Genomic DNA, 25,721 nt, shown 5'->3' on the forward strand with positions numbered 1-25,721 from the left:
TAATTTGAGCAGTAACCAAACCTTGTGGTGCTTTGGCTGAGCCGTTTCTCAGAGTTAAGCACACCTGTGGAGAGACGCGCATCTTCGTGTGGCACCTCAGTGTTTGGAGTTCTTTCCGAATGTGTTTAGATCTGTTTTACTATTGACAGGACCTTGCACAAAGCTATAACTCTGTTGCTTAGTTGGAGATCTTACGGGAGCAAAACCTTGGAGAAAGTTAATATTCCTTTTTAAAATTATTTAAGTTGAAATTCCTAGTGCTAGATACTTTTCTTCGTAATTTTTAGAGATGGGATCTCGCATTGTTGTCTAGGCTGGAGTGCAGCGACAAGATCACAGCTTACTGCAGCCTCTACCTCCCAGGCTCAAACGATTCTTCTGCTTCAGCCTCCCGAGTAGCTGGGAATACAGATGCTGCCATCAAAAAAACATTAGCCTAATTTTTTAAACTTTTTTGTAGAGGTGGGTTCTTGCTATGTTGCCCAATCAGGTCTGGAACTCCTGGGCTCATTGGATCCTCCCGCCTCAGCCTCCCAAAGTTCGGGGATTACAGATACAAACCACTACACCTAGCCAATATCCTTTTTTAAAAGGGATATTTCAAATACATAGGAAGTTAGAATAACATAATGAACATCAGTGTACCCACCGTGCAGCTTCAACAATTGTCAATATTTTACCGGTCTTGTTTCATTCCACGTTTTTTGTTGGAGTATTTTTAAAGCAAATATCAGATATCCTTTTATTCAGTACTCCTTTTTTTTTTTGGAGACAGAGTTTTGCTCTTGTTGCCCAGGCTGGAGTGCAGTGGTGCTATCTCGGCTCACTGCAATCTCTGCCTCCTTGCTTCAAGCAATTTTCCTGCCTCTGCCTCCCTAGTAGCTGGGATGACATTTTTTTTTTAAAGAGACAGAGCAGGTTGTTTTAAGTTCCCTTTCTTAATAGTTGTTACTTCTTATTTTAAGTAAACAGTTCCTTCACTTTCAAGAGTGGAATCATAATCCAATGACTTGAAATTAATATATTAGAGACCAGGCATGGTGGCTTATGCCTGTAATCTTAGTGCCTGGGAAGGTCAATGCAGGAGGATCACTTGAAGTCAGCAGTTCAAGACCAGACTGGGCAACATAGTGAGGTCCCATCTCTAAAAATAAAACATGAGAAAATTAGCTGGGTATGGTAGCATACCTGTAGTTTCAGCTACTTGGGAGGCTGAGGTGGGAGGATTGAATGGGCCCAACAGTTTGAGGCTGCAGTGGACCATGATAGTGCCATTGCATTCCAGCCTGGGTGGCAGAGAGACCTTGTCTCAACGTCTGGCCAGCACATCCAGCTTGTCCAATATCTGGCTACAGTCTGCCCCCTCACTTCTACACTAGGTCTTCAAACTGCAGGGGATGCCAAACTAGAGAAGATTCTGAGCAAACAGAGGTGAACACGTTTATTTCTAACAGCTGATGAATTCACAAGTTAAAATACTTCTGAGTATTTAAAAAAAAAAAAATTAATATATTAGAGCTGAATGAGTCTTAATTTTGTTTTTTGTTTTTTAATTGAAAATGGTATTTTAATTGACAGGGAGGTTTTTTTTTTTAATTTTGTTTTTTCCCCTAGGATTTAATATAATTTGTGTAGGGATATCTTTATTGATGAATTCATGTGAAGCAAAGTGGAAAAACATCTTATAGCAGTTGACGATCTACAGTTTGTGTTTTTTTTTCCACAAAAACTTAAACTGGAATATTCAAGCTTGAGCCCTTTCCTCTAGCCTCTTAGTTTCGCTTTTCTGTCTTCCCATGGTACAGATCATCTATAATTTAGAAATATTGCTTGCTGGGAAATACTAAAGTTGGTGATTGTCTTCTACTCTGGACCTATTTTTGTACAACCTTTCAACAAGCCATTTGTTTGGCAGGAGAATGTATGGAAACTTAGAGTGGATTTCACGAAGATTCTAAATGATTTTGATTTAGTCCACAGGGATGTTTCCATGGAAGGAATGCTTCTTTTTTTTTTTTTTTTTTTTTTGAGATGGAGTCTTGCTCTGTCACCCAGGCTGGAGTGCAGTGGCGCGATCTTGGCTTACTGCAAGCTCCGCCTCCCGGGTTCACGCCATTCTCCTGCCTCAGCCTCCCGAGTAACTGGGACTACAGGTGCCCGCAACCACGCCCAGCAAATTTTTTTTGTATTTTTAGTAGAGACGGGTTTCACCGTGTTAGTTAGGATGGTCTCAATCTCTTGACCTTGTGATCCATCCACCTCGGCCTCCCGAAGTGCTGGGATTATAGGTGTGAACCACCGCGCCCGGCCCATGGAAGGAATACTTATAATTATTTTTATTAAATAAACTCCCCTCCCCTCCCCTCCCCTCCCCTCCCCTCCCCTCCCCTCCCGTCCCCTCCCCTTCCCTTCCCTTTTCCTTTTCCTTTTCCTTTTCCTTTTCCTTTTCCTTTCAGAAACAGAGTCTTGCTTTGTTGTCCAGGCTGCCTTTAAACTCCTGGGCTCAAGCAGTCCTCCACCAGCCCTACAAAGTGCTGGGATTACAAGCGTAAGCCACCACACCCGGCCCTTGCTTCATCTTATACCTTCACTCACTCTCCCTTCTATACTATTTTGAAGCCAATCTCAGATTAGATATCATTTCACCTGTTAGTATTTCAGTATATGTCTCTAAAAGAGAAGAACTCTTAAGGAAACAACCACAATGCTATTATCACATCAAAAAAAATTTAACAAAGTGCCCTAATATCAGATATTCAGTGCTTACATTTTCAATCCTCATAAATGAATTTTGTAGTTTAGAAACAATTCAAATAAGGCCTTATGTCGCAATTGGTTGATATATTTCTTAAGTTTCTTTCTTACTCTGTTTAGCATCTTAAAGCAGCAATATATTATTATGGCATGCTCTGTAGGTTGGCTGTGCTGACTGAGTGGTTCTTACTTGGGGCCTCCTGGGCTTGCACTCAGATCACAGATGGGGCTAGAGTCATCTGAAGGCTTAACTTGGCTAGATGTCCAAGATGACTCTCTTAAATCTCTCAATCTATCTGTCTCTCTTCTCTTTTATTTTCCCTGCTTTCTTTTCTCTCGCTCTTCCTTTTCTTTTTTTCTTTTGGTTGTAGTTGAAGAAGTCGGAGTATTTGTCCTATAAAGTTTCCCATTATCTGCTCATTTTACCAGCTATATCCCTGTGTCCTTTGACATGTTCCTCTCTCTTCTGTATTTTCTGTAAATTGGATATGGATGTTTGCTCAGATTCAGGTTTGTTTTTTTTTTTTTTTTTTTTTTTTTTGAGGGGAGGACTATAAGGTTGTTGCAAAAGTAATTAGAGTTTTTACTTAATGGGTTCTGTTGGGAGGCATACAGGGTCTAGTTTTCTCTTGTGTTATTAGTAGCTATTAATGATCAATGCCTAAATCTGCTAATTCATTAAGGGTTGCAAAATGGTGAAATTCTATCATTCTTTTTTTTATTAGTTGGAATACTATGAAGTAACTATCTGGTTATGCATTGGCATAGTTTGTATAGGAAAGATAGAATTAATAAGGAGTTGGTGGTTCACTAGTATCCTCTAACTGTGACCAGTTCATTTTTGTTTGTTTTTTGTCTTTTTGTTTTTTTTTAGAGATGAGGGTCTTGCTATGTTGCCCAGGCTAGAGTGCAGTGACTGTTGACAGGTATGATTATAGAGCACTATAGCCTCAGACACCTGACCTTAAGTGATCCTCCCACCCCAACCTCCTGAGTAGCTGAGATTATACATGCCACCATGCCCGGCTAGTTGTTTTTTTCTTTTAACTGTCATTATGAACTAATGGATTTAAATGCAGTTCATCTATTTAGGCATTTCAGTGTGACAGAGTGAATGGAGAGAATACTCATTGCTTCCTTGAAAATGATTTAAAAATATTTGGCATCATTAGTCCAAGCTCAATGGAAGTGCCCCTAAGCAAGAAAAAGGGTTTAAAACATTGTTAGAATGAGGAATATGAGTCAGAATGGTAGATTTAAAAAAAATCAAGTGAATTTTATTTATGAAAAACATCCAGTGGTGTTATAAAGGTAAGTTAAGAAGGAAGATCATTGTTGCCTGACAATGTGTACTGACAATTCTCATGCCATCTCCTCTTCTTTATGTTCCTCAATTCCAGCTTGAAAGCTGAATGGCTCTATAGTCAAGGCAAAGGGAGAGCATATCGGCCTGGCCAGCACATCCAGCTTGTCCAATATCTGGCTACAGTCTGCCCCCTCACTTCTACACTAGGTCTTCAAACTGCAGAGGATGCCAAACTAGAGAAGATTCTGAGCAAACAGAGGTGAACACGTTTATTTCTAACAACTGATGAATTCACAAGTTAAAATACCTCTGAGTCTTTGCTATGGTGATAGTAAGCCTGAGGCAAGTGCTGTGGCCCACATTTCTGGACACTCAGTCCCCTTGTCACTGCAGCGATTTCTTCAGGGAAGCTGAATCGTGCACTGCAAACAGCCAAACAATTTGGCATGGAGGAATACAGGGTTTTTATGTTTGTTTTTTGTTTTAAAGACAGGGTCTTGGTCTCTTGGTCTCTTGGTCTTTTACTCTTGCGCTGTGAGTAAAGCAGCGCAATGATAGATCACTGCAGCTGCAACTACACATACATGCAACCGTGCTTGGCTAATTTTTTGTAGAGATGAGGTCTCACTTTGTTCCTCAGGCTGATTTTAAACTCTTGGCTTCAAGCAGTTCTCCTGCTTCAGCTTCCTAAAGTGCTAGGATTACAGGTATGAGCTACTATACCAGGAAACAGGATGGAATTTTTCAAAAATATATTTGTTTTCTTTTTTTTTTTCTTAAGACATAGTGTCGCTCTGTTGCCCAGGCTGGAGTGCTGTGGTGTGATCTTGGCTCACTGCAACCTCCATCTCCCGGTTCAAATGATTCTTGTGTCTCAGCCTTCTGAATAGCTGGGATTACAGGCATGTGCCACCACACCTAGCTAATTTTTTATTTTTAGTAGAGATGGGTTTTTGCCATGTTAGCCAGGCTGGTCTTGAACTCCTAGTCTCAGGTGATCTGCCCGCCTTGGCCTCCCAAAGTGCTGGGATTACAGTCATGAGCTACTGTGTCTGCCCTCGGCCCGCCCCTGCCCCCCCGCTTTTTTTTTTGAGGCAGGGGCTCACTGTGTCACCCAGGTTGGAGTGCAGTGGTGGTCTCAGCTCCCTGCAACCTCAGTCTCAGCTCCCTGCATCTTCAGTCTCCTGGGCTCAAATGAGCCGCCCTCTTCAGACCCCCAAGTAGCTGGGACTACAGGCATGAACCACCATGCCCTGGCTCATTTTTTATATTTTTTGTAGAGATGGGGTTTCATCATGTTGGCCAGGCTGATCTTGAACTCCTGAGCTCCAGTGATTCACCTGCCTGGGCCTCCCAAAGTGCTGGGATTACAGGTGCACGCCACCATGCCCGACCTATTTGTTCCTTAATGTAGGTGTTTCTTGTAGGTTTTTGGATACTTAAGAGGTGTATCTGCCTTCACAGCGTACAGTGAAAAAAAGAGAAAAAGTATTGCCAGAAGCATTTAATACTTACTTTCTTTATCAGAGATCCTGCCTTTAAATGTTTTTGTATGTGTATATGTGTGCATAGGAGGGTGTCTGTCTTTGCAATTACAAAATAAGTTTGTTAATCTTCTCTATGCAGTGCTTTCAAATGAGGATTTATAATTTGGCAGTAATTAAAAGTACCTACTTTGAGAACTTGTAAACTTCTACCTTTTTGACATTGTTACCTAGGAAGCAGAAAATCTTTCTTTTTTTGGTTTGTGTTAAATCAGACCAGATGTTATTGATTTTTAGGTTTCACCAGAGGCAATTGATGAACCAAAGCCAAAATGAAGAATTGTCTCCTCTTGTTCCTGTTGAAACAAGGGCATCCCTTATTCCTGAGCATTCAAGCACTGTTCAAGATTGCCAGATATCCCAGGAAAGTGGTAAGAAATTAATTTATCTCTGATCCTTTTTCTCCAAGTTGTTTAATTTTCCTGGCATCATAAAGCAGAAAAAGGTGCATATTTTCATAATTTTTTGTTAGTTTGCTAACTTCAGTAATCATTTAGATCTTATACATATCTATGTACATACACACCTATATATGTATGTATATTATAACTCCTATATTTCTAATTTTAAGAAACATTTCAAGGACTGCTACCTTTTGTATAGACCTGATGCTTTGATGAATATTTTAATTATCACAAGAATTCATTTTCTTAAAAATGTTTGGTTTGATGTTTTAGGCATATTGCAAGAAATCACTGAGGGGATTTTTTCGCATTTTACTCTATTTCAAGGAATAGATTTCATTAAAGGGACATAACTAAAATGTAAATATTTAGTGGTTTAAATGATACTCTGTTGATTCTTCTAGAACCCGTCATTCAAGTCAATTCTTGGGTTGGGATAAGCAGTAATGATGATCAGTTATTTGCGGTTAAGAATAATTTTCCAGCCTCTGTACATACTACAAGATATTCTCGAAATGATCTGCATCTGGAAGACATACAGACAGATGAGGACAAGTTAAACTGTAGTCTTCTCTCTTCAGAGTCTACTTTTATGCCAGTTGCATCAGGACTATCGCCACTATCACCTACAGTTGAGCTGAGACTGCAGGGCATTAACTTGGGCCTAGAAGATGATGGTGTTGCAGATGAATCTGTGAAAGGGCTGGAAAGCCAGGTGTTGGATAAGGAAGAGGAAAAGCCTTTATGGGCTGCAAATGAGAATTCTGTTCAAATGATGAGAAGTGAAATCAATACAGAGGTAAATGAGAACGCTGGACTATTACCTTGTCCTGAGCCAACAATAATCAGCACTATCTTGAAGGATGATAACCACAGTCTTACATTTTTTCCTGAGTCAGCTGGACAGAAACAACCAGACATAAAGAAACCAGAAAATACACAACCAGAAAATAAAGAAACCATATCTCAAGCAACTTCAGAGAAACTTCCCATGATTTTAACCCAGAGATCTGTTGTTTTGGGACAAGACAAAGTTGCCCTTCAGAAATTAAATGATGCAGCCACCAAGCTTCAGGCCTGTTGGCGGGGATTTTATGCCAGGAACTACAACCCTCAAGCCAAAGATGTGCGTTACGAAATCCGGCTACGCAGAATGCAAGAGCACATTGTCTGCTTAACTGATGAAATAAGGAGGTGGGTCAGAAGTCCTTTTGATGCACTGTTTTGTTGGTTTGAGGGTGTTAGAGTCTTACAGTTGATTCAGAACACTGTGCGTCTGTGATTATAACACTTTTCATACCATGTAGCCACTGTTGGTTTGGTTGTCTCCCACAGTGTACTGAAAGCATCTGGAGAGCAGAGACCATCTGTTCTGTCTGCTGCATCTCCATCCCCAGCAAAGGGCTTGATACATAGATGCAGTATAGTGATAAATGTTCAATGAACGTGAGCTTTATAGGGATCTGTAATTCTAAACATAGAAAGATATAGAAAACATTGAAAAGCTAAGTATAAAAATGAGAAGATGATGAAGTCTACATGGAATTCGGTACATGACATAAGAATTAATAGCAGGGATTCAGAAGGGGCTAAAATTCTATAGGATTACAACAGGATTATTCCTTAATCCCATGGCTCATATGTTTTACTGACTGCTAACCCAGGAAAGTTAGGATTTCATTAATATTGCGACTAGTAATATTTATTGGTATTATCAGGTAGAAGAGGAAGAGGCAGCAAAGGATACTGAGAAAGGGCAGCCAGAGTGGTAGGAAAACTAGGAGAGTTCCACCTTCAACAGGAGAAACTTTCAGGAGAGATTGGAGGTGCCATAGAGAGGACACAGGCATTAGACTTGGCAGTTGGAGACTATTGGTGACTGTGTTGGTGATTCTCCAGACTATCCTCAGGTTGGGTGATTTGCTAAAAGGACTCACAGAACTTGGGAAAATATTATTCTGTTTGTCATTATGGTTCGTTACAGCAAAAGGATACAGATTAGAATCAGTAAAGAAAAAAGGTGCCTAGGGCAGAGTCCAGGAGAGATGAGGTGCAAGCTTCCAGTTGTTCTCTCCCAGTGTTGTACAGACAGGGCTTAATTCTCTCAGCAATGATGTATGATAACACATATGAAGTATTGCCAACTGGCAAAAGTTACCTCATCTTTGGTGTCCAGGGTTTTTATTGTGGGCCAGTCACATAGGTATTGAGTACCCATGTAACTGATCTTAACTATTTAGACCTCAGGCCACATAGAGGTCACACTGATACTCCATGGCTCAGGACCCCAGGTGAACACAACAGATGTTGACTAGAAATTATTGATTGCCTAAACTACCTAATGTGGACCAAGACCCCAGGTGTATAAAGATATTCTATTTCAGTCAGGATATTCCAAGGGCTTGGAGATTATCTCCCAGGAGTCAGTCAAGGACCAGTCATCTTATCTTTGCAATGTACAGTGTTTGAACATCCCAGTCCTGCTGAGTTAACTCTTTACTGCACAATGACCTTCCCAAGAGCAGCTTCAGTGGTGTAGGGGGATGAAGGCCATTTTGGAATGGGTTGAATAGTGAATAAGAGGTAAAAAGTTTGAAGGATGAGTGTAGCCAATTCTCAGAAAGAGTTGAGGAAAACATGAAAAAAAGAGAGTTAAGTGGTATCTGGAGGAGAAATCTAGACTAAAGGAACATTCTCTTTTGGAGATGAGAGATACAGAGTGTGTTCATGTGTTGATGGAATGAATAAATAAGGAGGGAAAAACTGATGGTGCAGAAAAAAAAAAAAAGAGTAAGAGCAGGATTGTAGTTCTTTTTTTTTTTTTTGAGAGGGAGTCTGCTCTGTTGCCCAGGCTGGAGTGCAGTGGCGCCATTTCGGCTCACTGCAAGCACCACCTCCCAGGTTCAGGCCATTCTCCTGCCTCAGCCTTCAGAGTAGCTGGGACTACAGGCGCCTGCTACCACGCCCAGCTAATTTTTTGTATTTTTAGTAGAGACGGGGTTTCACCGTGTTAGCCAGGGTGGTTTTGATCTCCTGACCTTGTGATCCGCCCGCCTCGGCCTCCCAAACTGCTGGGATTACAGGCATGAGCCACTGCACCCGGCCAGGATTGCAGTTCTTAAGAAGGTAAGAGAGGAAGAAATGCAGTGTTGAAGTAGAGGAAGTGGCCTCAGATGGGAGCGGGAGCAGGTAAGGTGGTAGGTTTGATGGTGGGAGATGGGAAAAAGTCCTGTCTGATGCTGCTGCTTTTTCAATAACGTATAAGATGTGGTCAGCGCCTGAAAATGAGGAGGGGGTGAAGGAAGTGTAAGGAAAGAAGTATGAGGTGTGAGGTAGTCATCTTAAGGATGACCTTATGAGGAAAATGGAGGAGGGTTGCTGGACGATGTGAGAAAATACTTAAAAGTGTAAAATAATAGGTCAGGTTGTATGATTTTCGTCGGCAATTCTTAGCTGTTCTGTTCTGATTCAGGCGTGGTTAATTTTGTTCAGCCAGGAATGATTTTTTTCCTAGGTGATAGTGTAGAGAGAGCGGGGGAAGGGCAAGAGAGCTGAAGATATTTGAGAGGGAGTAATAATGGTAGATCTTAGATTTTATATTTTTTTGAGACAGGGTCTTACCCTGTCGCTGAGGCTGGAGTGTAGAGGCATGATCATAGCTCACTATAACCTTGAACTCCCGGGTTCAAGGGATTCTCCCACTTCAGGCTTCCAAGTAGCTGGGACTATAGGCGTGCACCACCATGCCCAGCTAATTAAAAGTATTTTTTTTTTAAAGAAATGAAGTCTGTGTTGCCCAGGCTGGTCTTGAACTCCCGGCCTCAAGCAATCCTCCTGCTTCAGCCTCCTAAAGTTCTGGGATTACAGGTGTGAGTCACCTTGCTGGCTGGAATTTTATTTTTATTAAAAAAAATTTTTTTTAGATGGAGTCTTGCTCTTGTCACCTAGGCTGGAGTGCAGTGGCGCGATATCGGCTCATTGCAACCTCTGCCTCCCGGGTTCAAGTAATCCTCCTGCCTCAGCCTCCCGAGTAGCTGGGATTACAGGAACCCACCACATGCCCAGCTAATTTGTTTTTTTTCATTTTTAGTGCGGACAGGGTTTCACTATGTAGGCCAGGCTGGTCTCAAATTCCTGACCTCAGGTGATCTGTGTGCCTTGGCCTCCCAAAGTGCTGGGATTACAGGCGTGATCCACTGTGCCCAACCTGGCTGGAATTTTAAATGAAGTAAAAGGGAACTGAAGGCAGGAGGGAAGGATCAGTGGACTGGAGGTCTGGATTGTTGCAGTAAGGTACAATAGCAAGTGAACTGGGAGGATAGGAAGTAGTGGTTGGTGTTGGGTGCTTAGAACCATTTCTGAAAGTGGTGTAGTCAAAATGATTTGGTCTAGGGTCACCTATGAGAATGGGTGACTGACATGGGGTGGATTATTGTTAGAGCATCCATGTGAATGTTGAGTTCTCCAAAAATTATGACAGGTATGGGGCAAAGAGAAAGCCTGGTGCTGAGACTTCAGTGAACGGGAGCAGATGGTAGGAGGTCAGTACTTGACAAAGAGGGAAATTTAGCAGGATGGCAGGAGTTAAAGGAGGGAGATGAAGAATCATTTGAAAACAACAGTGAGAAGCAATCTTTCAACCCTGATATGTGAGAGGGAAAAATAGCTTCTACTTCAGAGGGCTATAGTGCTCTCAGAAGTGGGTCTGCTTTGGACAAGGAAAAGTTCAGAGAGAGATGGAGTATATAAGGGATTTTGCTGATTATAATTCAGAAGTTCTAGATGGCACAGGAGAAAGGCTTGGGGGGCTAGAGAAAGCGGAGAATTGGGTCAGAGGTGTGGAACAAAATGGTGTTGACAGTTTGGGTGATAATGGATCACTAAAGAGGAGCCTTAGGTTTGTGATAGGCCTAAGTATGGAGACAACAGCAGTGAGCCCAGAGCTAAGACTTTAATGAATGAGTAATAAGGGATGGGAGGTCTCTTATTAGCAGGGAGTAGGTCAGAGACCTGGGCAAACAGAATAGTGAAGTTTGATGGGATTAGTCTTTAGGAGAGGGTGTTTCAAGCTGCTATCATGAATACTTAAGTGTGACCCTTAATTGTTTTGGAGGCTTTGGATCACTCCTTTTTTGCACTTTCTGTTGCTTCGGTTTGTTTGGCTGAGAAACTGAAGCCAGACAAAGAGCCATTTAACATTTTATTATTGGAAATAGTTTGTAGAACTAATACCTGTATTTCAGTCATATCTCATTTGGCTTCTACTTTGAGTCACAGTTCAAAATTAAGGTTTATGATGTCACTTATAAAACTGTTCCATTTTGATTCTGAGTTTAAAGAAATAAAAATAAAATAAAGTTTTAATTTAGATATTCTGAAAGTGGGAAAGACAACTATTAGATTATTAATCTCTTTGCAATGCGTGTGTTTATTAGTTGTAACAGGAAGTATGAGTCGAAGCACCCTTCCTTATGTCAATAATGTGTTTTGAATTATTGTAGATTACGAAAAGAAAGAGATGAAGAACGTATTAAAAAATTTGTACAAGAAGAAGCTTTCAGATTCCTTTGGAACCAGGTAAACTCCCTCCTTCTGACTTAGCTCGTATGTGATCAAATAAAACTTGTATATTCATTGAGATAATTGTAGAGTACTCAGGTGTATTAAGCACTCTTGTTCAAGGTTAAGGGTATGGCTTGTGTTCTTTGCCACTAACTCTGAACTAAGACAGTGAACTTTATTGCATTTTATTTAATCTGAAGAAAAATACTCTGACAATTTTGACAAGAAAAACAAAATAGTATAAAGCAGGAGGAAAGTGGCTTAATTGAAGGCTGTTAGAGCTTTCCAATAGATACAACATCCCCAATTTGAAGTTTCATGTAGCTGTTGATCTGTCTTTTGGGAATATTTGAATGCATGGTGATTAAGATAGTATATGGCTACAATATGCACATCCTAAAAAGTATTCATAACTGTATAGGAGAGTATTTGAATCCTATAATAGCATATTTTAGGGATAATTTAGGCAGTTGGTTTTACTAGCATTGTATCACATCAAATACTTCTTGATGATAATTTCTTGAAAATATTTTAATACAATTTTCATTTCTTCTCTTTTATAGAAATCGGGTCTTGCTATATTGCCCAGGCTGGTCTCAGACTTCTGGGCTCAAGCAATGTTCCTCCTCAGCCTCCTAAAGTGAGCCACATCACCTGGCCAAATTTGTTATAATAAGATTTGACCTATAAAATGAAAAAATAATTATTGATTTGTAAGGTTTTGTAGTTACCAACAATAGAGGAATGGTTAAATTATAGAGCAATAATACTGTGGAATACCATGGAACAGTTAAAAAGAATAAGGTAATAGTATTGACCGATATGGAAAGATCTCCAAAATAATACTGTTTAGTAAAAAAAACAGCATTAGTGCATTACAGCCTTGAACTCCCCAAGTGATCCTTCTGCTGCAGCCTCCCAAGCAGCTGGGACTACAGGCACAGACCAGTGTGCTCAGCTTCCCTGTGTATTTGAAAATACTACCTAGAAAAAAGTATGGAAGGATATGCATCAAGTTGCTGTCAGTAATTACCTTGGAGGGGGATCAAAGGAAAACTAAAAACTGTACATATTGCGTTCTTGTTTGCAGTATTTGCAGTAAAATTTTGGAATTTTTGTTATACTTTAGAAATGTAGAGGTCATATTATCAAGAATTTGGTATATTTTTAGGTATTTTAGAAAGTTGCATATACTGTATTGTTAGATAATACTTAAAAACTCTAATCTCTACCTGGGTATCTAAAATGAGGCTTATTTTACAGGGATCTACTTATATCAAGGGCTCTAACCTGTCTTATTGACTAGATCTCATTATATCTTGAATACATTATTGACCCCTTAGTCAGCTAGACATATACTGTTGTGCTTCTGGCTGTTTTTCTAATAGAAGCAAGGGAATTGCTTTGGCCCATCCCCACTCCTGGTGAAGGCCTTTTGTTACCAGGGACATGTACCATTTGTGCCAGTCTGGTTTTAGGCTTGGGATGCTGTGGAAAAGATAAAGGGAGTCAGCAGTTTCTAGCTCCAATTCTACCATTTGCCAACTTCATGACTGCTGGAGAAAAGAGCTCAAAGGAAAATTGTAAAATAGACAGGTGGGGTGTAGTGGCTTGTGCCCGTAATCCCAGCACTTGGGAGGCCAAGGCAGGAGGATTGCTTGAGCTCAGGAGTTCAAGACTATCCTGGGCAACAAAGTGAGACCCCATCTCTACAAAAAAATTTTTTTAAATTAGCCAGATGAATGGACACAGTGGCTCACGCCTATAATCCCAGCACTTTGGGAGGCCAAGGTGGGCGGACCACCTGAGGTCAGGAGTTTGAGACCAGCCTGACCAACATGGGGAAACCCTGTCTCTACTAAAAATAGAAAATTAGCCACGTGTGGTGGTGGGTGCCTGTAATCCCAGCTACTTGGGAAGCTGAGGCAGGAGAATTGCTCGAACCTGAGAGGCGGAGGTTGCAGTGAGCCGATATTGCGCCATTGCACTCCAGCCTGGGTAACAAGAGCGAAACTCCATCTGAAAAAAGAAAGGAAAAAAAAGAGCCAGACATGGTGGTGGGCACCTGGAGTCCTAGCTGCTTAGGAGGCAGAGGTGGGGTGGGAGGATCACTTGAGCCCAGGAGGTTGATGCTGCAGTGAGCTGTGATTGTGCCACTGCACTCCAGCCTGGGTGACAGAGTGAGACTCTGTCTCAAAAACAAACAAAAAAGACACTTTTTATTTTATAATACAACTGTATTCTCTGGTTTATAGGTAAGGTCTCTACAGGTTTGGCAACAGACAGTGGACCAGCGTCTAAGTTCCTGGCATACTGATGTTCCTCCTATATCAAGTACCCTTGTGCCATCGAAACCTCCATTATTTACCCAAAGCCAGGAGTCCTCTTCTGATCAAAATGCTGATTGGTTCATTGCTTCTGATGTAGCTCCTCAAGATAAATCATTACCAGAATTTCCAGACTCTGGTTTTCATTCCTCTCTAACAGAACAAGTTCATCCTTTGCGGGATTCGTTGGATTTTGAGAAAAGTTCCACAGAAGGCAGTGAAAGCTCCATAATGGGGAATTCCATTGACACAGTGAGATATGGCAAAGAATCAGATTTAGGGGATGTTAGTGAGGAACATGGTGAGTGGAATAAGGAAAGCTCAAATAATGAGCAGGACAATAGTCTGCTTGAACAGTATTTAACTTCAGTTCAACAGCTGGAAGATGCTGATGAGAGGACCAGTTTTGATAGAGAGACAAGAGATAGTAAACTTCACATTGCTTGTTTCCCAGTACAGTTAGATACCTTGTCTGACGGTGCTTCTGTAGATGAGAGTCATGGCATATCTCCTCCTTTGCAAGGTGAAATTAGCCAGACACAAGAGAATTCTAAATTAAATGCAGAAGTTCAAGGGCAGCAGCCAGAATGTGATTCTGCGTTTCAGCTATTGCATGTTGGTGTTACTGTGTAGCATGTTCTGGTCTTTTGGGAAGCAGATACCCACTTTTCTTAAAAATACTTTCAGTTGCCTTTTTTTTTTTGGAGGGGAGTACTCCATACCCCTAATTTTGTTACTATTTATATAGAATTTTTATTCATGTCTCATGTTTTTCAGATTCTAGATATTGAGCTGAGTTTTCATTTTGATTTTGTTAGCTTTTTACTTAGCTGTAAGGTACCAAACTATTTATATTGACAGCATATATGCACTTTATTTCTTAACTGAATTGCATCAACAATGTTCCTGTTCCTTTCATGTACTCATTTACTTTCATAAATAAGCTAGCATATATTAAAGAAAATAAAAAAAATACCTTAAATATATAAATAAGAGAATTTTGGCTCTTCTGTGTCTGAGAAAAGTAATTATATAGTAAGGAATGAAATTTGATAAAGCAAATATAAATGAGAAATATGAGGATTGTGAACTATTGAAATTTGCCAGTCACCCTGGTGTAAAATGTTTTTTTAAAGCCTTTTTCCCTCCTTTCAGAGTCAAGGAAAGCCTTTCTATAAGTAAATTAAGAAAAGGTAGGATTATAAGATTTCTCAATGGGAATGATTAAATTGCCTCGTGGAAAACTTCAGTTAATGTCATGCATCAGTTTTAACATATGAAGTAAAGTGTTCTATCCAGAATTAAAGTCAAGTTTACTTACGCAACACAAGAATATTTCACTTAGATATGAAGAAAGGAAACACTAGTCTCCATTCACTTGAAATACTGTCATGGCAAATATTTATCCTTTCGTTAAGTGCTTTTTCACCCTATAGATAAGCATTTATGTGCCAATATGTTGTCAGAAATTAATGTATGTTCATCTCCTCTGTTCCTGCTTATATTATGTATTTCAACAGAAGGTCTACAGCCATTCACTTCAATTTTGACTTCTGTCCCATAGAGAAGAACATTTAAAGTAATACTAATGGTCGAATATGAATGACTTTTTAGGAACTGCTTTTTGTCTAACCTGAAAAAGTGCCACATTTGGAAGACAATTTAATGATGGTGAAGAAATAATAAACCTCCCTTTACTTGTTAAAAGGGATATATATGTCTGCAACTTAAGGGAGAAATAAGATTGTGTTTGAATATTGTAGGTAGATGCATTTGTAATTAAGGATAATATCATTGAACAATATGTATTTGGTTTCCCTCAACGTACAGATATACAGCTATTTAAAACTATGGCAATACTTAAGTGTTCTCTAAATTTAGGTGCTAAATATCTATTAATTATTCTGTTGTAGTCGTTAGGTGCCCTTCTTTGAAGTTATATAAAATAAAAGCATCTGATCCTTCAAGGATAAAGTTGAGGATCACATGGTACGTGGTATTTGTTGTTGTTTTTTAAAGAGATGGAGTCTGGCTCTGTTGGTGCAGTGCCATGATCATAGTTCACTATAACCTCGAACTCCTGGCTCAAGTGATCCTCCCACTTCAGCCTCCTGAGTATCTGGGATTATAAGCAGGAGCCGCTGCTCCCAGCTCATGGTATTTGTTGATAGTCATAACATTTTTCCTGTGTGGTAAGATGTATTTTTCTCAGTTTATAAATATGTAGCACTCAGGTTGAGACGACTTGGATTTTATTCTTAGAAATCCAGAATCCCTTGAAAAGGAAATATTTTCTGTTTCTTATAAATAAAACAATAATCTTACTTTCAGAAGGATTTTCCTTAGTGAAACATGTGTAACATTGAATGCATGTTAAATAAAAATGGAATTTCTAACTTTTTTTCAACAGTGCTAATTATCTTTTCTGAATGATTTTGAATGTCTTTTAAAATATATTTTTCTATTTTACAGTTAAGTGCCTCACTTGCTGTCCATAGTTAGATAAAGAAAAACCAATCTGCACTGCACTAGTACCAAAACACTACTTTATACATTAGTTTTTCATAAAAGCTGCTGGAATGTCATGATTCAGTATTACCTAAATAGGTTTCTGCTAAAATCCTCTCCCTCCTTTTTTAAGTAATGGCATAACATAACTAAATTCATTTGATCGTCAGCACTTGTTAGCAGGATTTCCTTTTTTACCTTTGCGTTGTTTCTCTAGCCCATAAATAGTACTCAGCATACTTTCATTAACAATTTGGCAGAATATGATAATTATTAATATTCTATTCTTCATCTGTGTTTTATTTAACTTTTACTCGTGTTTAGAAGTGCAAGAATATTAAATAGTCCCCCTTCCTTAACTGTAGATATTATCTTGAATGTAGATAAAATGAAAATATTGTAAATTAGAATGTAGGAAAACTGGCATAGACTTAATATATTTTAATGGGTTTACGTTATACTTTAAAAGTAATTTATATAATTAAGATATTTGGTTTTAACCCTATGGGCTATTCTTTGGTCTGGCTGAAGAGGAACTGGGTCTAGTAAGGTTTGGAAAGTTGAGCTTTGAACATGGTCTTTGTGTTTTTTTCCTAACAAGGAGAGGTTTAGTTCAGCTGTGCTATTTCAGTACACATCAGTTCTCTTGATTTATGGAAGACTCAGTTTATCAATTAAGAATTCCTGCAGAAGCACAGAATCATACTATGTAAGAGTTGGAAGGAAGCTTAAGAATTTCTGTTCGAATCTCTTTGTTTCAAAGATGAAACTAAAGCACAGCCTTTTAATCTTTACATTTAGTGAGTCAGTATGGAAATCTCTGCATATTTCTCATTCTCTTTGAAAGAGGGAAAAAAACTTCTAAGAGAGCTACAACTCTATCACTCATGACAGAGTTGCTTGTAGAAAATAATTAATTCCTTCAGAACCCTGAGTGAATTTTCTCCAAGAAATGTGACTTGATTAAAATGGTTTCAAAAGAGCAATAGAGGAAATTAAAGTTTTAGAAAAGAGACCAGGTGTGGTGGTTGACGACTGTAATCCCAGCGCTTTGGGAGGCCGAGGCCGAAGGATCACTTGAGACCAGGAGTTCAAGACCAGCCTGGACAACATAGCAAGACCCACCTCTCTACAAAAAAAAATATTTTCTGAAAAGAATAACTACATTTTAGAGTCCATTTATTTGATGACAGGCAGTATGACAGGTTGCTGAGGTATATAAAATTTTCTAGAGAAATGCTGAGTTTGATGACATTTTATCTTCAGTTTTGTAGAACAGATGTTAAAATTTCAACTCTCCTGGTGTGCAGAAAACTCTAATCATGATAGTTGATAATATGAAATTTAGTTTGATTTTAAAAGTTTAATTATAAAAGGCTTCACAATATGCATGTTTTAGGAAAATGTTCATTTATTTAGTCATATAATTGTATATATGTAAATAACTTTATTCTGGAATAATGTGGGTGCCATCTTGAGCATGTGTTTTTATTTGGATTATTTTTTGTATACAAACACCATAATACTGTATTTTCCTGTGATCTACTTAAGTCTAGTTCTACTTTTTACCAATAATTTCAGGAAAATACAAGCTTAAGATATTGTACTATCTCCCTTGGTATTTTTTTGTGTGTGCAAAGTCTTAGAATTGGATTTATAACATTGATAATAAAAATATAAAACATTTTTTCTCAAGAATTAAGACAGTAAAAGAAAAAATAGAATGAATAAGATCATTTCCCCATCATAAAGGAAAGAAGAGACTTCATTGTTTTTTTTTTTGTTGTTGTTGTTTGTTTGTTTGTTTTTGAGGCAGTTTCACTCTTGTCACCCAGGCTGGTCTCAGCTTACTGCAACCTCCACTTCTTGGGTACAAGCGATTCTCCTGCCTGAGCTTCCTGCATAGCTGGGATTACAGGTGTGCAACCACAAGGCTCGGCTAACTTTTTTGTATTTTTAGTAGAGATGGGGTTTCACCATGTTGGCCAAGCTGGTGTTGAACTCCTGATGTCAAGTGATCCGCCTGCTTCGGCCTCCCAAAGTGCTGAGATGACAGGTGTGAGCCACTGTGCCTGGCCAAGGCTTCATTTTTTTTTTTGATGTATATTTTTATTTTTTCCAAACACCAGTTTGAACCAGAGTATATTTTTATTTTGCCACATACCTTTAAAAGGTATTTATTGTGTCATAATGTTTGAAATGTTACATATATGATACCCTCATTCATGAAGTGAAGCAGAAAGGGTCTGTAAGGAACATTCTAAACATTGTTAATGATACTGCTTTTACTGATCAAGCTTGTTGTGCCATATTAAAATTAAAAGTCAAATAAACAAAGCAGTCCTCACAACCTTGGAAAGAAATAGATAATTGTCTTCTTAAAATGAGGTGTTTTTATCTGTGGATGAATGGAAATCACATTGAATTTTAATTCTTATTTATTTTAGTGGATAGCAGGAATCACTCTGTTGTAGTTTTGTTCTTTTTCTTTTTCTTTTTTTTTTTTTGAGACAGAGTCTTGCTCTGTCGCCAGGCTGGAGTGCAGTGGCGTGATCTCGGCTCACTGCAACCTCCACCTCCTGGTTCAAGTGATTCTCCTGCCTCATCCTCCCGAGTAGCTAAGACTGCAGGCACACACCACCATGCCCAGCTAATTTTTATATTTTAGTAGAGTTGGGGTTTCAGCATGTTGGCCAAGATGGTCTCAATCTCTTGACCTCGTGATCCACCCACCTTGGCCTCCCAAAGTGCTGGGATTACAGGCGTGAGCCACTGCACCTGGCCTTGTTCATCTTCTAATTAAATCTCTTTGAATGTTTTGTAATAATTTTAATGTTGACAATAAGAGTTTAAAAATAATTTGATTTTGGACTGTATTTAGATTTCTCTTTAATTTTGTTGTAGAAATAGTAAATGATTTAAAGTGGTTATGATCTGTTTTATGAAGACTTGCTATTTTATATTGTACTTATTTAATTTGTATTTGAGTCTCTAATTTTAAATAAAACGTTTATACATTTGAGTGCTTCATCTGTTTATTTTGATGATTAGTAGTAATGATTGTTATGCATTGTGCTTGTAATTAATGGATAAAGTTCAGAATAAATTGCAAATAGAACCCAACTAAGCAATGTCCAGAGGATTCTCATTATACAAGTGAATTTACAATAAAACAGCTCTTGCCTTATGAAAATGGATATGAAGTGGAAGGAATGCTAATTTAGTTTTATTCAGTATAGATTTCATTACCTCTAGATACTACTCACTAGAATTCTCTAGACAGAGAAGAGCAGACATCCTTCAACAAGCATAGATGACATTTTCCGGGGCTAGTGAAGATAGTGAGTGTTGGGGGCTAAGTTGAGTAGAAGCCCTCTCATTTGACACTATTGGAACCTGTAGTTGGTTGGTGAATAAAAAAATTACAGCAGGGAATCATAAAAGATTATATGATATATATGTATCTATACACCATAAACTTTAAAATATTTTTATTGAAATATAATTGGCATATTTAAAGTGGACATTTAAAGACATAATGATTTTTAATTTTTATTTCCTTTTTCAAATTCTTAAGGCATATTTAAAGTAGACAATTTGGCTGGGCTTGGTGGCTCATGCCTGTAATCCCAGCACTTTGGGAAGCTGAAGCGGGTGGATTACTTGAGGTCAAGAGTTCGAGACCAGCCTTGCCAACATGGTGAAACCCCATCTTCACTAAAAATACAGAAAAATCAGCCAGGCATTGGTGGTGGGTGCCTGTAATCCCAGCTACTTGGGAGGCTGAGGTGGGAGAATCGCTTGAACCCAGGAGGCAGAAGTTGCAGTGAACCAAGATTGCACCACTGTACTCCAGCCTGGGTGACAGAAAGAGACTCCATCTCAAAAAAAAAAAAAAATAAAGTGGACAGTTTGATAAATTTTGCCACATTGTGCCCATAATACCATCACAACGATCAATATGACAAACATATCTATTATCTCCAAGAGATTCCTTATTTCCTTCATGACATGTCCTATTTTACCCGGTTTCTTTTACTCAGCATGATTATTTGAGATTCATCTGATTGCTTTCTGAGTAGTATTTCATTGTATGCATTTGCCAAAATTTGTTTATCCATTAATCTGCTGATGGATATTTGGGTTATTTGTACATTTTGGTTATTTGAACTGAAGCTGGTGTGAGCATTTGTGACTAAGTCGTTGTATGAACATGTGTTTTCATTTATCTTGGGTAAATACCTAAGAGTGGAATGATTGAATCTTACAGTAGGTATATGTCTTAACTTTTGAAGAAACTGCCAAACCAGTTTTGTTTTCCAAAGTGGTTGTAGCATTTTGCATTCCCACTAGCAGTATAGGATGGTTCCAGTTTTTCTACATCCTCACTAACATTTGGTATGGTCAGTCTTTAATTTTGTCTATTCTAGTGGACACATGTAGTATTTTAGTGTGGCTTAATTTACATTTCCGTAATGACTAATGATGTGCAGCATCTTTTATTTGCTGTGTGTATATCTTTGGTTAAGTGTCCCTAAATTTGAAGTATTCAAAAAATTCACCCATTTTAAAAAAAATGGGGGCCAGGCACAGTGGGTCACACCTGTAATCCCAGCACTTTGGGAGGCTGAGGCAGGCGGATCACTTGAGGTCAGGAGTTTGAGATTACCTTGGCCAACATGGTGAAACCCCGTCTCTCCTAAAAATACAAAAATTAGCTGGGTGTGGTGGTGCACACCTGTAATCCCAGCTATTCTAGAGGCAGAGACAGGAGAATCATCTGAACCTGTGAGGTGGAGGTTACAAGGAGCCGAGATCACAGCACTGTACTCCAGCCTGGGCAACAGAGTGAGACTCCATCTAAAAAAATAAATAAATAAAAAATAAATAAAAATAAAAAAAATATAAAAAAAGATAAATTGGGTTGTCTGTCTCCTTATTTTGAGTTGTAAGAATTATTTAGGCTGGGCACGGTGGCTCATGCTTATAATCCCAGCACTTTGGGAGGCCAAGGTGGGCAGATCACGAGGTCAGGAGATCGAGACCATCCTTGCTTAACACTGTGAAACCCCGTCTCTACTAAAAATACAAAAAAATGAGCTGGGTGTGGTGTCATGTGCCTGTAGTCCCAGCTACTTGGGAGGCTGAGGCAGGAGAATTGCTTGAACCCAGAAGGTGGAGGTTGCAATGAGCCAAGATCACGCCATTGCATTCCAGCCTGGGCGACAGAGGACAGAGTGAGACTTGGTCTCATGAAAAAAAAAATTTTATATAGTCTAGGCACAAGTCCTTGAACAAATATAAAACATTTTGTCTCAGTCTGTGGGTTGCCTTTTCATGTTCATGGTCATGGTTTTTGAAGAGGAAAGGGTGAAGATTTTGATGAAGTCTAATATGTTGATTTTTAAAGATAGTTTGTGCTTTTGGTGTTGTGTTTAACAAATCTTTGGGCCGGGCGCGGTGGCTCAAGCCTGTAATCCCAGCACTTTGGAAGGCCAAGACGGGCGGATCACGAGGTCAGGAGATCGAGACCATCCTGGCTAACATGGTGAAACCCCGTCTCTACTAAAAAATACAAAAAACTAGCCGGGCGCGGTGGCGGGCGCCTGCAGTCCCAGCTACTTGGGAGGCTGAGGCAGGAGAATGGCGTAACCCCGGGAGGCGGAGCTTGCAGTGAGCTGAGATCCGGCCACTGCACTCCAGTCTGGGCGACAGAGCGAGACTCCGCCTCAAAAAAGAAAAAAAAAAAAAAAAGAAAAAGAAATCTTTGCCATACCCAAGGCCAAAAATATATTCTAAGTTTTTTTCTAGAGGTTTTGTAGTTCTAGCTCTTACATTGAAACCTATGATCTGTTTCATGTTAAATTTTTATACAGCACGAGATAAAGTTTATGGTTTCTTTATTTTTTACATATTATTATCCAGGTATCCAGCACCATTTGTTGAAAAAGATTGTCCTTTCCCCCATTTAACTGCCTTGTCACCTTTGCAAAAAATCAACTGGTCATATATGTATGAATCCATTTCTGGATTGTCTTCTGTTCCAGTGATTTATTTGTTTATGTTTCAATACTATATTGTCTTCATTACTATAGCTTTATACTAAGTCTTGAAATCAGGTAGTGTTTGAGTCCTTTTTTTTTCTACTGTTGTTTTCTTTGAGTATAGATGCTCTGTAGTTCTGTGTCTAACTTTTACCTATAATGCACAATTTCCATTTTTAGTTTCTTTAAAATAGAGTAAGAATTTAAAAACATGTATAAAGCCATCGGAATGCAGAATATTTCTAGGTTTTCATAATTTCTCCATCTGATTTTTGACACATTTCTTGCCCGTACCTAACTCAATTGCAGTTTTTTTACCTTTTAAAGCAATTCACTTTTGAGTCTTTCCGAAACACTCAACTTTGTTTTCCTTGAATATTTTTTCTTTTTACACTAGATTTCAAAGGTTCACATAATAAGTACTTAGATTATATGATTATAATCACATTATAACTGGAATAAACTGGTTTACAAACAAATACAACTCAAATTGGTGGGAGTGGAAGTCCATATTCTGGAGAGGGAGTAGGACAGCAAAGCTTTTCTTGTATTGTTTCATCTATCTTTGAAGGAAAAAAACCTCTTTGCCCCTCAAACAATTGAAGCTGATTCCCAGTTTGGTGATGAAGTGGATGTTGGTACTTCATCAGATAGTATCTGAATTAGCAAGAGTATTGGTTCCCAAACTTTCTGGTAATCATAATCTGGGGAGTACATATTGTATGATCCTATTTATATGAAATTCTGGAAAAAGCAACACTATAGGGAGAGAAAATAGATAAGTGGTTGTTAGAGATTGAGGAAGAGATTGACTATAAAGGGCTTGCATGTGGGAATTTTTAGGGTGAAACTTTTTTGTATGGTACTGTGATGATGGATACGTATGTCTACAGACTTGTCAAAATCCATAGAACAATACGTTACAAAGTCTGAACTTTTTTCAAGTTTTTCCAAAAAATAAATCTCTACCGAGGATGTCAAGGGGATCTCAGAATGGAATGTGGACTATGACAAATGACACCAACTGTATTACAAATTTATGACATAACCTCACTGAGCTAGAGACAAAAAGAACTGTATAGGAACACTGTACTCTGGTTGGTAAATGTTTCTTACAGGGGTACAGGTTGTCTATTCTGTAACTGCATCTATACTAGGCTTGAACAAATAAGTAAATATAGATAATGATGGCCAGGTATCTCACTGTTAGAAAAAGAAATTACAAATATGCAAAGGAGAAATGCAGGAATGAACCCTGTGGTGCTGGATTGCAGTTGGAGATATTAGTATGAACTCATGTCTACACAGGTAGTTATGGAAGTAAATATAGACGTATATATCTATATAAATATAATTGTGTATATATGTGTTTATATAAGTATAAAGATACAGTGTATATGTTTACACATGGGTTAGTATACACATGTACATTTTTAGCTCCGTACAGGCCCAGAAAGAATGATCCTTCAGTGGCAACAAGCACGTCTAGCACCCATGTCTTGGTCTCTACCATTCTTCAATAAAAGGGAACAAGGCTCTTTGGAGAAATGGTTGATTCCAGGGGTGAGGCAAAGAAAAAAAATGATCCCAGAACATCTTAAGTGCCAGAAAGTAAGGAAGTGATAAGCAAACAAATGATCAAGCATGTAAAAAAGACACGTGAACCAACCTGAAAGAGGTCCCAATGGCAAAAGCTGGAACAATTTGAGCAGCAAAATAACAACAGATTATAAATCAAGGAATAAAATAAATATCCATGAGTGCACCCTGATGTAAATAAACTATTAAATAAATGAATAGCTGGAGAAGAAGGGGCAACTCTTTCATTTTTTTTTCTAGTTTTTTAGTCTTTTCAGAGAGGGTACAGAAGGACAACTCTTACAGAAGACTTCCAAATAACAAACCCAGAAAGAATGAAGGAAATAAGAAAATCACCATTAGAAAACCACTATAATAATTGCTACAACAGAAATCCACTGATGAATGTCAAAATTAGTGGGCAAAACTATAAGAAGAGATAGAATATTTGTGTAGCTTCAAAGTATCTTCCCTTAAATATATATTGATTATTATGGTGGTTTAAACATGTACCCAAAAGTTCTTTGATACTCCTTCCTTCATAAGATAAAACTTAATTTCCCTCTCCTGAGTGTGAGCTGGACCTAGTGACTTGTTACTAACAGATGGAGTATGGAAAAAGAAAATTAGCCACTCTATTGTGGAGAAACATAGCATATAACATCTCAATCAAATGATCAAGGTTAACATCACCAGTGATAAATCACATTGCATGTTCCTTAATCTGATGCAGTGAAGACATTTCATTCTGGTATTCTTCCCCCAAGTCTAACCATGAGTAAACAAACACCAGGCAAATCCAAGTTGAAGGATAGTCTACAAAATGCCTGATCAATATTCTTTTTTTTTGAGACGGAATCTCACTCTTTCTCCCAGGCTGGAGTGCGGTGGCGCAATCTGGGCTCACTGCAACCTCCACCTCCCAGGTTCAAGCGATTCTCCTGCCTCAGCCTCCCAAGTATCTGGGACTACAGGTGTGTGCCACTACGCCTTACTAATTTTTGTATTTTTAGTAGATATGGGTTTTTACCATATTGGCCAGGCTGCTCTCAAACTCCTGACCTCATGATCCACCTGCCTCAGCCTCCCAAAGTGCTCACACCTGTAATCTCAGCACTTTGAGAGGCCAAGGCAGGTGGATCACTTGAGGCCAGGAGTTCAAGACCAACCTGGTCAACATGGTAAAAAACCCCATCTCTACTAAAAATTAAAAAAATTAGCTGGGCGTAGTGGCACACGCCTGTAATCTTAGCTACTGTCAAGGCTGAGGCAGAAGAATCGCTTGAACCCGGGAGGCAGAGGTTGTAGTGAGCCGAGATTGTGCCACCACACTCCAGCCTGAGCAACAGAGCGAGACTCTATCTCAAAAAAAAAAAAAAAAAAAAAAAGCTACTGATGTTATTTCGATTATCAGTGAAATTTGATTTGGGGACTACTGAACTGGAGAAATCAAGAGTGGAGGAAACAAATCGATCTCATTTTTCCCTAAACTGCATGTGAGATTAGCCATCATTAATTACAACTTTTTTTTTCTTTCTTTTTTTTTTGAGACAGAGTTTTGCTCTTGTTGCCCAGGCTGGAGTGCAATGGCATGATCTCGGCTCACTGCAACCTCCACCACCTGAGTTCAAGCAATTCTCCTGCCTCAGCCTCCCGAGTAGCTGGGATTACAGGTGTCTGGCTTTTTTTTATTT

The 25,721-nt window shown here is 38.9% G+C and overlaps 1 protein-coding gene across 3 annotated transcripts in view; it reads left to right on the forward strand.

The window, feature by feature from the left end:
- Positions 1–16,682, forward strand: part of CEP97 (centrosomal protein 97) — a 36,810-nt gene extending 20,128 nt beyond the window's left edge. For 2 of the 3 annotated variants that reach the window (XM_010353329.2, XM_030940375.1), the window contains 5 exons: positions 4,155–4,319; positions 5,842–5,975; positions 6,413–7,202; positions 11,510–11,585; positions 13,826–16,682. In XM_010353329.2, the coding sequence (XP_010351631.1) occupies positions 4,155–4,319; positions 5,842–5,975; positions 6,413–7,202; positions 11,510–11,585; positions 13,826–14,530 (1,870 nt within the window). In that variant the 3' untranslated portion in view covers positions 14,531–16,682. The remainder of the gene's footprint in view (positions 1–4,154; positions 4,320–5,841; positions 5,976–6,412; positions 7,203–11,509; positions 11,586–13,825) is intronic. The other variant, XM_010353330.2, reaches the window with a different exon arrangement.
- The last annotated feature ends 9,039 nt before the right edge of the window (positions 16,683–25,721 follow it).

This window comes from Rhinopithecus roxellana, chromosome 1 (assembly GCF_007565055.1).
Source record: "Rhinopithecus roxellana isolate Shanxi Qingling chromosome 1, ASM756505v1, whole genome shotgun sequence".
Taxonomy (NCBI): Eukaryota; Metazoa; Chordata; class Mammalia; order Primates; family Cercopithecidae; genus Rhinopithecus; species Rhinopithecus roxellana.